Below are 12,500 nucleotides of genomic sequence, written 5' to 3'. Positions count from 1 at the left end.
GTTACCTTAGTAGAACCCCCCCACTTGAAGGTAACAGCGGTTACCTTAGTAGAACCCCCCCACTTGAAGGTAACAGCGGTTACCTTAGTAGAACCCCCCCACTTGAAGGTAACAGCGGTTACCTTAGTAGAACCCCCCCACTTGAAGGTAACAGGGCTCACTGTTGTCCCTAATAGCCGGTTTCAAGGTCATTTCCCGACGTCCTCAGACATGGATGGACGTCGAATATTGACTTGTATCACAGAAGGTCTGGCTGGATATATAGACTACCTCCCTTCAGCTGTAGACACAGGGTTAGAGTTCATCTCTCTCTTCCTCCTTCTTCTCTCTCTCTGTCTCTCTCTCTCTCTGTTTCTCTCTCTCTCTCTCTCTGTCTCTCTCATTCTCTAGTTTTTTGTCTGTCTCTGTTTGTCTTTCGTTTCCCCTTCTGTCTCCCTTTTGTCTCATGCTTTCTCTCTCTCTTCTTCTCTCCCTCCCCTTCTCATTCTCAATTCTCATGTTTTTGTCAGTATCTCTCTCTCTCTCTCTCTCTCTCTCTCTAGACTAAGAAGTAGACAGCAGAAGTAGCTAAATCTGTACTAGTTTCAGACCTGGGTTCAAATACTATTTAAAACATTTCAGATCCTTTCATTTCCATTTCTAGTGCCATATGGGCAGGGTTTGTACTGTGGCCACAACTCTATTGGTCCAGATTAACTATTTGCAATGATATCGAGTAGTATTTGAACCCAGCTCTGACTCATTCAGGGACTCTCCATACAGCCGACTAGTGTCAATGCTGCCACTGTGTTGCTTCCTAAACACACTAAATATGTCCATATACACACTAAAACTGTCTATATACACACTAAAACTGTCCATATACACACTAAAACTGTCTATAATGTTATTTATACATGTCTTAGATAGGGTTGTAACATTCACACTATATCTACGGTTGGTAATGGTTGGAATATTCTGTTGCCATTCAACAATAACTGACAATGAATTCTGAAATACCACCTCTCTCTCTATTTGTCACGTCACTCTCTCACACATATCGTACATACACACACACACACACACACACACACACACACACACACACACACACACACACACACACACACACACACACACACACACACACACACACACACACACACACACACACACACACACACACACACACACACACACACACAACTCACACACACACATATTGTACAAACACACAGATAGTCAAGTTCCAAAGATATCCAAGGTTAGACTCACCCAGAATAAGTAGCAGAGTTCTGGACCCCATCTCAAAGACAGACTGGTATTATATCCAGACAACTAGTAGGATCCTAATAAAACTAGTCCCACAAGAACAATCAGTCTGAGATTAAATCTGATTTACAGTTGAGTTCAGATTGAAGAAAATCCCAGTTTAACAAGTTTTTTCCCCCGTATGATCCGTGGTGATAACGTAAGCAGAAGAAAAAGACAATGACATGTTCCCTCTCCTTTGGCGAGACAACTCTCTCAGTGTGAGCCTCGTGGTTGGAAAAACTACTATTTTGTTCTCCGCTCTGCCTTTCTCTTTCTGTTAGAGCCCGCCCCTTTCTCTCTGATTCACACTCCCCCTTCTTTTTCCCCCTTATCTCTCGTTTGCCCTTTCTCGTTTCACTCTTATTTCTCAATTCAATTCAAAGGGATTTATTGGCATGGAAAACATATGTTAACATTGCCAAAGAAAGTGAAATAGGTAATAAACATAAGTGAAATAAACAATCAGAAATTAACATGAAGCATTACACTCACAAAAGTTACAAAGTAATAAAGACATTTCAAATGTCATATTATGTCTATATACAGTGCTGTAACGATGTGCAAATAGTTTAAGTACAAAAGGGAAATAAATATGTAAACATAAATATAAAAAGTAAACATAAATATGGGTTGTATTTACAATGGTGTTTGTTCTTCACTGGTTGCCCTTTTCTTGTGGCAACAGGTCACACATCTTGCTGCTGTGATGTCACACTGTGGTATTTCACCCAGTAGATATGGGAGTTTATCAAAATTGGATTTGTTTTCAAATTCTTTGTGGGTCTGTGTAATCTGAGGGAAATATGTGTCTCTAATATGGTTATACATTTGGCAGGAGGTTAGGAAGTGCAGCTCAGTTTCCACCTTATTTTGTGGGCAGTCTTCTCACGGCAGCCTTCTCAACAGCAAGGCTATGCTCACTGAGTCTCTACAGAGGCAAAGATTTCCTTAATTTTGGGTCAGTCACAGTGGTCAGGTATTCGGCCACTGTTTACTCTCTGTTTAAGGCCAAATAGCATTCCAGTTTGCTCTGTTTTTTGGTTAATTCGTTCTTTCTATTGTGTCAAGTAGTTACACTACATGACCAAAAGTGTGTGGACACCTGCTTGTCGAACATCTCATTTCATTCCAAAATCATGGGCATTAATATGGAGTTGGTTCCCCTTTGCTGCTATAACAGCCTCCACTGTTCTGGGAAGGCTTTCCACTAGATGTTGGAACATTGCTGCTATAACAGCCTCCACTGTTCTGGGAAGGCTTTCCACTAGATGTTGGAACATTGCTGCTATAACAGCCTCCACTGTTCTGGGAAGGCTTTCCACTAGATGTTGGAACATTGCTGCTATAACAGCCTCCACTGTTCTGGGAAGGCTTTCCACTAGATGTTGGAACATTGCTGCTATAACAGCCTCCACTGTTCTGGGAAGGCTTTCCACTAGATGTTGGAACATTGCTGCTATAACAGCCTCCACTGTTCTGGGAAGGCTTTCCACTAGATGTTGGAACATTGCTGCTATAACAGCCTCCACTGTTCTGGGAAGGCTTTCCACTAGATGTTGGAACATTGCTGCTATAACAGCCTCCACTGTTCTGGGAAGGCTTTCCACTAGATGTTGGAACATTGCTGCTATAACAGCCTCCACTGTTCTGGGAAGGCTTTCCACTAGATGTTGGAACATTGCTGCTATAACAGCCTCCACTGTTCTGGGAAGCCTTTCCACTAGATGTTGGAACATTACTGCCAGTACTTTCTTCCATTCAGCCACAAGAGCATTAGTGAGGTTGGGCACTGATGTTGGGCGATTAGGCCTGGCTCTCAGTCTGCGTTCCAATTCATCCCAAAAGTGTTTGATCTGGTTGAGGTCAGGGCTCTGTGCAGGCCAGTCTGCGTTCCAATTCATCCCAAAAGTGTTTGATCTGGTTGAGGTCAGGGCTCTGTGCAGGCCAGTCAAGTTCTTCCACACTGATCGACGAACCATTTCTGTATGGACCTCACTTTGTGCACGGGGGCATTGTCATGCTGAAACAGGAAAGGGCCTTCCCCAAATTGTTGCAACAAAGTTGGAAGCACAAAATCGTCTAGAATGAAATTGTATGCTGTAGCGTTAAGATTTCTCGTCACTGGAACTAAGAGGCCCGAACCATGATAAACAGCCCCAGACCATTATTCCTCCTCCACCAAACTTTACAGTTGGCACTATACATTGGGGGAGGTTGTGTTCTCCTGGTTGCGTTCTCCTGGCATCCGCCAAACCCAGATTAGTCCATCGGACGGCCAAATGGTGATGCGTGATTCAACACTCAAGAGAACGCGTTTCCACTGCTCCAGAGTCCAATGACGGCGAGCTTTACACCACTGCAGCCGTTGCTAAGCATTGTGCATGGTGATCGTACGCTTGTGTGCGACTGCTCGGCCATGGAAACTCATTTCATGAAGCTCCCGCCGAACGGTTCTTCTGCTGATGTTGCTTCCAGAAGCAGTTTGTAACTCGGTAGTGAGTGTTGCAACCGAGGACAGATGATTTTTACGCACTTCAGCACTCGGCGGTCCCGTTCTGCGAGCTTGTGTGGCCTACCACTTTGCGACTGAGCCGTTGTTGCTCTTAGATGTTTCCACTTCACAATAACAGCACTTACAGTTGACCGGGGCAGCTCTAGCAGGGCAGAAATTTTACGAATTGACTTGTTGGAAAGGTGACATCCTATGAAGGTGCCACGTTGAAAGTCACTGAGCTCTTCAGTAAGGCCATTCTACTACCAATGTTTGTCTACGGAGATTGCATGGCTGTCTGCTCGAGTTTATACACCTTTCAGCAACGGGTGTGGCTGAAATAGCCGAATCCACTCATTTGAAGGGCTGTCCACATACTTTTGCATATATAGTCTATGTTTTTGTTTTCTCATGATTTGGTTGGGTCTAATTGTGTTGCTGCCCTGGGGCTCTGTGGGGTCTGTTTGTGTTTGTGAACAGAGCCCCAGGAACAGCTTGCTTAGCTTGCTCTTCTCCAAGTTCATCTCTCTGTAAGAAACGTCTCTTTTCTGGATTTTGATAATTAGCAGGTAACGTCCTAATTCTGAATTCTGCTCTGCATGCATTATTTGGTGTTTTATGTTGTACACGAATGATGTTTTTGCAGAATTCTGCATTCAGAGTCTCAATATGTTGTTGTTCCCATTTTGTGAATACCCCAGCTCTTTTCTGTGTGCTCTAGGGAGACGGTGTCTAGATATAATGTGTATTTGTGAACACCATTATTTTAGTCTTACTGAGATTTACTGTAAGGGCCCAGGTCTGACAGAATGTGTGCAGAAGATTGAGGTGCTGCTGTAGGCCCTCCTTGGTTGGGGACAGAAGCACCAGATCACCAGCTAACAGTAGACATTTGACTTCAGATTCAAGTAGGGTGAGGGTGGATGCTGCAGACGTTCCCTTTTGTTTGTTGTCTATTCCATTTGCTTTGGCGATGTAAACATATGTTTCCCATGCCAATAAAGCCCTTTGAATTGAATTGGGAGAGAGGGAGAGAGGGAGAGAGGGAGAGAGAGCGAGCGAGAGACAGAGAGACAGAGAGACAGAGCGAGAGAGACACACACACACAAACACCAAAACACAATTATGCTGATATTAGTTGGTTGTACTGATGTGTTGTTGAGTGTGTATAGTTCTAGTTTTGGAGAATCCGGGACACTGTGTGTGTGTGTGTGTGTGTGTGTGTGTGTGTGTGTGTGTGTGTGTGTGTGTGTGTGTGTGTGTGTGTGTGTGTGTGTGTGTGTGTGTGTGTGTGTGTGTGTGTGTGTGTGTGTGTGTGTGTGTGTGTGTGTGTGTCTGAGGGTGAGATCATGACTGAAAGACTGTGGTTAGACAGCAGTCCTCACACACACAGAGGGTCTTTATGAAGTGATATATAGACTACCTCCCTTCAACAATTGACACAGTGTCTGAGTTCATCCCTCTTTCTCTCTCTCATTCAAAATGTTTTTCTGTCTGTCTGTCTGTCTGTCTGTCTGTCTGTCTGTCTGTCTGTCTGTCTGTCTGTCTGTCTGTCTGTCTGTCTGTCTGTCTGTCTGTCTGTCTGTCTGTCTGTCTGTCTGTCTGTCTGCCTGTCTGCCTGTCTGTCTGTCTGTCTATCCTTTTTCATCTCTCTTGACCTCCTCTCTCTCTCCCTCTCTGCCACCCTCTCCGTCCCTCCCTGAGACGTGGATATAGATTAAGGCAGCTCCCTGCACCTCTCTGATTCATAGGGGTTGAGTTAAACACAGAAGACACATTTCTGTTGAATACGTTCAGTTGTACAACTGACTCTTAGAAAAAAAGGTGCTCTCTAAAACCAAAAAGGGTTCTTTGACTGTCCCGATAGGAGAACCGTTTGAAGAACCCTTTTTTGGTTCCAGATATAACTATTTTGGGTTCCATGTAAAACCCTCTGTGGAAAGGGTTCTACATTGAACCAATGAACCGCTCAATCAAGCCCAGATAAAGTATTTTTAATTACATCTAGTAGCATTTGAACCCAGATCTGACTCATTCAGGGACTCTCAACTAGTGTCAGTCCTGTTACTGTGTTGCTTCCTGGAAACAGAGACATTCTGAAAGCAATGAATAACAGCACATGTCCTGAACATAGTACTACATCCATAACATAACTACCTGAACATAGTACTACATCCATAACATCCATAACATAACTACCTGAACATAGTACTACATCCATAACATCCATAACATAACTACCTGAACATAGTACTACATCCATAACATAACTACCTGAACATAGTACTACATCCATAACATAACTACCTGAACATAGTACTACATCCATAACATCCATAACATAACTACCTGAACATAGTACTACATCCATACCAAAACTACCTGAACATAGTACTACTTCCATAACATCCATAACATAACTACCTGAACATAGTACTACATCCATAACATCCATAACATAACTACCTGAACATAGTACTACATCCATAACATAACTACCTGAACATAGTACTACATCCATAACATAACTACCTGAACATAGTACTACATCCATAACATAACTACCTGAACATAGTACTACATCCATAACATCCATAACACAACTACCTGAACATAGTACTACATCCATAACATAACTACCTGAACATAGTACTACATCCATAACATAACTACCTGAACATAGTACTACATCCATAAAATAACTACCTGAACATAGTACTACATCCATAACATAACTACCTGAACATAGTACTACATCCATAACATAACTACCTGAACATAGTACTACATCCATAACATCCATAACACAACTACCTGAACATAGTACTACATCCATAACATAACTACCTGAACATAGTACTACATCCATAACATCCATAACATAACTACCTGAACATAGTACTATATCCATAACATCCATAACATAACTACCTGAACATAGTACTACATCCATAACATCCATAACATAACTACCTGAACATAGTACTACATCCATAACATAACTACCTGAACATAGTACTACATCCATAACATCCATAACATTCATAACATAACTACCTGAACATAGTACTACATCCATAACACAACTACCTGAACATAGTACTACATCCATAACATAACTACCTGAACATAGTACTACATCCATAACATAACTACCTGAACATAGTACTACATCCATAACATCCATAACATAACTACCTGAACATAGTACTACATCCATAATATCCATAACATAACTACCTGAACATAGTACTACATCGATAACATCCATAACATAACTACCTGAACATAGTACTACATCCATAACATAACTACCTGAACATAGTACTACATCCATAACATCCATAACATAACTACCTGAACATAGTACTACATCCATAACATCCATAACATAACTACCTGAACATAGTACTACATCCATAACAAAACTAACAGAATGTACCTTAAATACAGTAACACATAACATAACATACTAACTTATAGCATAACACAACATAGTAGCTAACGTATATTAAGATATTATCTTAACTACACACTAAAACGGTCTATACACACTAAAACGGTCTATATACACAGTAAAACAGTGTATATACACACTACAACTATATGTACACATAAAGACTGTCTACATACACACAAAGACTGTCTATACACACTAAAACTGTCCATATACACACTAAAACTGTCTATAATGTGGTTTATACATGTCTTAGATAGGGTTGTAACGGTCACTCCACATCCATGGTTGGAACAATCGGTAGCCAATCAACAATAACTGACGATGAATTATGAAATACCACCTCTATCTCTATTTGTCACTCTCTCACACATACCGTACATACAAACACACACACACACACACACACACACACACACACACACACACAGATAGTCAAGTTCCAAAGATATACAAGGTTAGACTCACCCAGAACAAGTAGAAGAGTTCTGGACCCCATCTCAAAGACAGACTGGTATTATATCCAGACAACTAGTAGGATCCTAAATAAAACTAGTCCCACAAGAAGAATCAGTCTGAGATTAAATCTGCTTTACAGTTGAATTCAGATTGATGAAAATCCCAGTTTAACAAGGTTTTTATTCCGTATGATCCAGTTTGAGAAAATGAACAGAAGAAAACGAAAAACAAATATTCCCTCTCTTTTCGTGAGACACGTCTCTGTGTGAGCCGCGTGGGCTTAGAAAAACAACTATTTTGCTCTCCTCTGTCCGCTCCCTCTTTCTCTTTCTGAAGTTCAGTCTCAGCCTGTTAACGCCCCTTTGGTTCTCTCTCTCTCTCTCTCCCTCTCTCTCCCCGCCCCTTTGGTTCTCTCTCTCTCTCTCTCTCTAGGGGGTTGGCTTCTCCGAATAGCTTCTGAAACCAAGCCCAGTGGAACATGGAGGAGAGGGAGGGAGAGAGAGAGAGAGAGAAAGGGAGGGAGAGAGTGTCTTTATCCTTCTTTGAGTATAATATCTACTGTAAATTGTAATTGTTTATTTCACTTTTGTTCATTATCTACTTCACTATCTTTTGAAATATTAACATATGTTTCCCATACCAATAAAGCCCCTTGAATTGAATTTAGAGATGGGGGGAGAAAGAGAGAGAGAGAGAGAGAGAGAGAGAGAGAGAGAGAGAGAGAGAGAGAGAGAGAGAGAGAGAGAGAGAGAGAGAGAGAGAGAGAGAGAGAGAGAGAGAGAGAGAGAGAGAGAGAGAGAGAGAGAGAGAGAGAGGAGAGGGAGAGATAGAGAGACAGAGAGAGATAGAGAGACAGAGAGAGAGAGCGAGAGAGAGGGGGAGGGAGAGAGAGAGAGAGAGAGAGAGATAGAGAGAGAGAGAGAGAGAGAGAGAGAGAGAGAGAGAGAGAGAGAGAGAGAGAGAGAGAGAGAGAGAGAGAGAGAGAGAGAGAGAGAGAGAGAGAGAGAGAGAGAGAGAGAGAGAGAGAGCGAGAGAGAGAGAGAGAGAGAGAGAGAGAGAGAGAGAGAGAGAGAGAGAGGGGGAGGGAGAGAGAGAGAGAGAGAGAGAGAGAGAGAGAGAGAGAGAGAGAGAGAGAGAGAGAGAGAGAGAGAGAGAGAGAGAGAGAGAGAGAGAGAGAGAGAGAGAGAGAGAGAGCTGAGTAATGGTTCATCTAAACAGCTGCTGTTCTGGAGTCTTTGCCAGTAAGTAATCCAATCTAAGTCCCCCCCCCCCCCCTCCCTCCCTCCCTCTCCCAGAATTTTGACTTCAATACTTGATACCAAAAAGATTCCAGGGGGGAAAAAATTAACATATTAGCCAGTCACAGAATGGCCCCTGATCCAGACAGACAAGCTCACCTACTGCTCTGTTCATTCATTAGGCATCAGACAAGCTCACCTACTGCTCTGTTCATGCATTAGGCATCAGACAAGCTCACCTACTGCTCTGTTCATTCATTAGGCATCAGACAAGCTCACCTACTGCTCTGTTCATTCATTAGGCATCAGACAAGCTCACCTACTGCTCTGTTCATGCATTAGGCATCAGACAAGCTCACCTACTGCTCTGTTCATTCATTAGGCATCAGACAAGCTCACCTACTGCTCTGTTCATTCATTAGGCATCATTACATTAGAGTATTTTTAACTAGTTATACAATACATTTTACTTTGTTTTTACCAATATAACTACATAACAACATAATAGTAATCATTTATTTGAACATTACATTTCTATTGATGGGTAAATCAAGATGTAGCCAGGGCCTGTTCACAGTACAGGTGAATGCATATTATTCAACAGGAGTGTGTGACATTGAGTCATTGAGCTTGTTTTGACTGATTTCCTGAAAAACAATCTGTTTCCATGTGGCACTTATCTCACTCTGCTGATCAACAACATTTGCACAGAAGTAGCTTCTTTTTTAAATGCGTGTGCTGTCTCTTTAATCAGTGATGACATCATCCATGAGGCAAGAGAGTCTGAGTATGATCTGAGGGAGACGGATTAGTTGTGAATGAAGTGTTTGGTGAAAATGGTTTATGGATTCACAAACACAAAGTACTAAGGTAGTGAATTGATGTTGCCGAAGTAATGTTGTTTTTTTGTCTTGCCGACATTGTGGTGAGCAGACTAAAACATGTGTCACAGACAAGGGGTCACCACCACAAGACTCTTCACCTGGTCCAGAGGATTCTACATTCCACGCTGTTCTCTCTAAAAACAATGATGTGATTCGATTGTTAACGTGGCTAAATACAAAACTCATTTAACACTTTGAGAGTTTACACATGATGTGATTCGATTGTTAACGTAGCTACAACGAGCTGTGGCTCAAAGCAGACTCATAAAAGTTTCCAGTCAGATATTCACGCTTGCCATGCAGAGAATCTAGACAATACATTTTAAATTGAATAACGTAGCTTGTGAACAGAGCTGTAACGATTTGACACTTGGAGAGTTTACACATTCTGGGTGACGCGATGCAACGTCGTCAACCCACTGGCTTCTTCTCTGCTGAGCTCTCATTGGCTATTGCTGATCACCGTTCTCAAAACTTGTCGTTGCACATCTCACACTCAAAAACAATACAGATTTAATGCCGATAAGATCCGATATGTTTGAAAATATCGGCCCGTCTTTGAAGGCTCAAAGACGGGATCAGGAGACCTCAGATTGTGTCTCTGACTCGCTCACATCAGTAAGCAACAAGAACCAGAACTAAAGGGTTCAAAGACTATTTGAAATCATTCAAAATAATTTAGGTGGGTTTCATTGAGTTTGCCTGGCGCAATGGACCAATAGAATAGTCAGAATGAGAGAAAGCCCAGCCCATCTAGCACTTCAGGCAAGCTGAAGCAAACACTTAAATTCTCTGAAAGAGATGAAAGTAGAGACAGTAGAGACAGGTGATCTACACTATGATGTCAGAGTAGACAGAGTACACACACACACACACAGACACACACACACACACACACACACACACACACACACACACACACACACACACACACACACACACACACACACACACACACACACACACACACACACACACACACACACACACACAGAGACAACAGAATATTCCAGCTGGCTCCAGGACGCATTCTGATGACGTCATAGAGGTCTGTATTTCATCACACTGTGTTTAGAGAAGAAACCCACACAGTAATGAGTAATGAGAGGTGACTGGCCGTTAAGTATTGAGGTCAAATCAAACCAAATCAAATTGTATTGGTCACATACACATGGTTAGCAGATTTTAATGCGAGTGTAGCGAAATGCTTGTGCTTCTTTATCCGACCGTGCAGTAATATCTAACAACTAATCCAACAAATTCACAACAACTTCCTTATACACACAAGTGTAAAGGAATGAATAAGAATATGTACATATAAATACATGGATGAGCGATGGCCGAACTGCATAGCCAAGATGCAGTAGATGGTATAGAGTACAGTATATTAAACAGTGGGGCAAAAAAGTATTTAGTCAGCCACCAATTGTGCAAGTTCTCCCACTTAAAAAGATGAGAGAGGCCTGTAATTTTCATCATAGGTACACTTCAACTATGACAGACAAAATGAGAAAAAAAAATCCTGAAAATCACATTGTAGGATCTTTAATGAATTTATTTGCAAATTATGGTGGAAAATAAGTATTTTCCGATCATCTCCTTTGTTTTGTTGACGTTGAGTGTGAGGTTATTTTCCTGACACCACACTCCGAGGGCCCTCACCTCCTCCTTGTAGGCCGTCTCGCCGTTGTTGGTAATCAAGCCTACCACTGTAGTGTCGCCTGCAAATTTGATGATTGAGTTGGAGGCGTGCATGGCCACGCGGTCGTGGGTGAACAGGGAGTACAGGAGAGGGCTCAGAACGCACCCTTGTGGGGCCCCAGTGTTGAGGATCAGCGGGGTGGAGATGTTGTTTACTACCCTCACCACCTGGGGGTGGCCCGTCAGAAAGTCCAGGACCCAGTTGCACAGGGCGGGGTCGAGATCCAGGGTCTCAAGCTTAATGATGAGTTTGGAGGGTACTATTGTGTTAAATGCTGAGCTGTAATCAATGAACAGCATTCTTACATATATTCCTCTTGTCCAGATTGGTTCGGGAAGTGTGCAGTGTGATTGAGATCGCGTCGTCTGTAGACCTATTGGGGCGGTAAGCAAATTGGAGTGGGGCTAGGGTGTCAGTTAGGGTGGAGGTGATATGATCCTTGACTAGTCTCTCAAAGCACTTCATGATGACGGAAGTGAGTGCTACGGGGCGATAGTCATTTAGCTCAGTTACCTTAGCTTTCTTGGGAACAGGAACAATGGTGGCCCTCTTGAAGTATTTGGGAACAGCAGACTGGGATAGGGATTGATTGAATATGTCCGTAAACACACCAGCCAGCTGGTCTGTGCATCCTCTGAGGACGCGGCTTGGGATATCATCTGGACCGGTAGCCTAGCTAGGGTTAACACGTTTAAATGTTTTACTCACGTTGGCTGCGGTGAAGGAGAGCCCGCAGGTTTTGGTAGTAGGCTGTGTCAGTGGCAGTGTATTGTCCTCAAAGTGAACAAAGAAGTTGTTTAGTTTGTCTGGGAGCAAGACATCGGTGTCCGCGACGGGGCTGGTTTTCTTTTTGTAGTCCGTGATTGACTGTAGACCCTGCCACATATGTCTCGTGTCTGAGCCGTTAAATTGCGACTCTACTTTGTCTCTCTACTGACGCTTAGCTTGTTTGATTGCCTTGCGGAGGGAATAGCTA

The 12,500-nt window shown here is 42.6% G+C and overlaps 2 protein-coding genes across 6 annotated transcripts in view; one reads left to right on the top strand and one right to left on the bottom strand.

Annotated features, from left to right (window-relative positions):
* Nucleotides 1-12,500, top strand: part of LOC139545504 (adhesion G protein-coupled receptor E5-like) — a 494,332-nt gene that overhangs the window by 237,182 nt on the left and 244,650 nt on the right. The gene's annotated exons all lie outside the window — the stretch shown is intronic.
* LOC139545517 (adhesion G protein-coupled receptor E5-like) overlaps nucleotides 1-12,500 on the bottom strand; it is a 106,862-nt gene that overhangs the window by 29,529 nt on the left and 64,833 nt on the right. The window contains exon 1 of one of the 3 annotated variants that reach the window (XM_071353404.1): nucleotides 1,255-1,636. The exons of the other annotated variants lie outside the window; for them this stretch is intronic. Within the exon in view, the coding sequence (XP_071209505.1) occupies nucleotides 1,255-1,285 (31 nt within the window). The 5' untranslated portion in view covers nucleotides 1,286-1,636. Of the gene's footprint in view, nucleotides 1-1,254; nucleotides 1,637-12,500 lie in introns of those variants that run through there. 3 annotated transcript variants of the gene reach the window in all.

This window comes from Salvelinus alpinus, chromosome 2, assembly GCF_045679555.1.
Source record: "Salvelinus alpinus chromosome 2, SLU_Salpinus.1, whole genome shotgun sequence".
Taxonomy (NCBI): domain Eukaryota; kingdom Metazoa; phylum Chordata; class Actinopteri; order Salmoniformes; family Salmonidae; genus Salvelinus; species Salvelinus alpinus.
The sequence above is the reverse complement of the archived record's forward strand: the minus strand, read 5'-3'. Positions and strand labels throughout refer to the sequence as shown.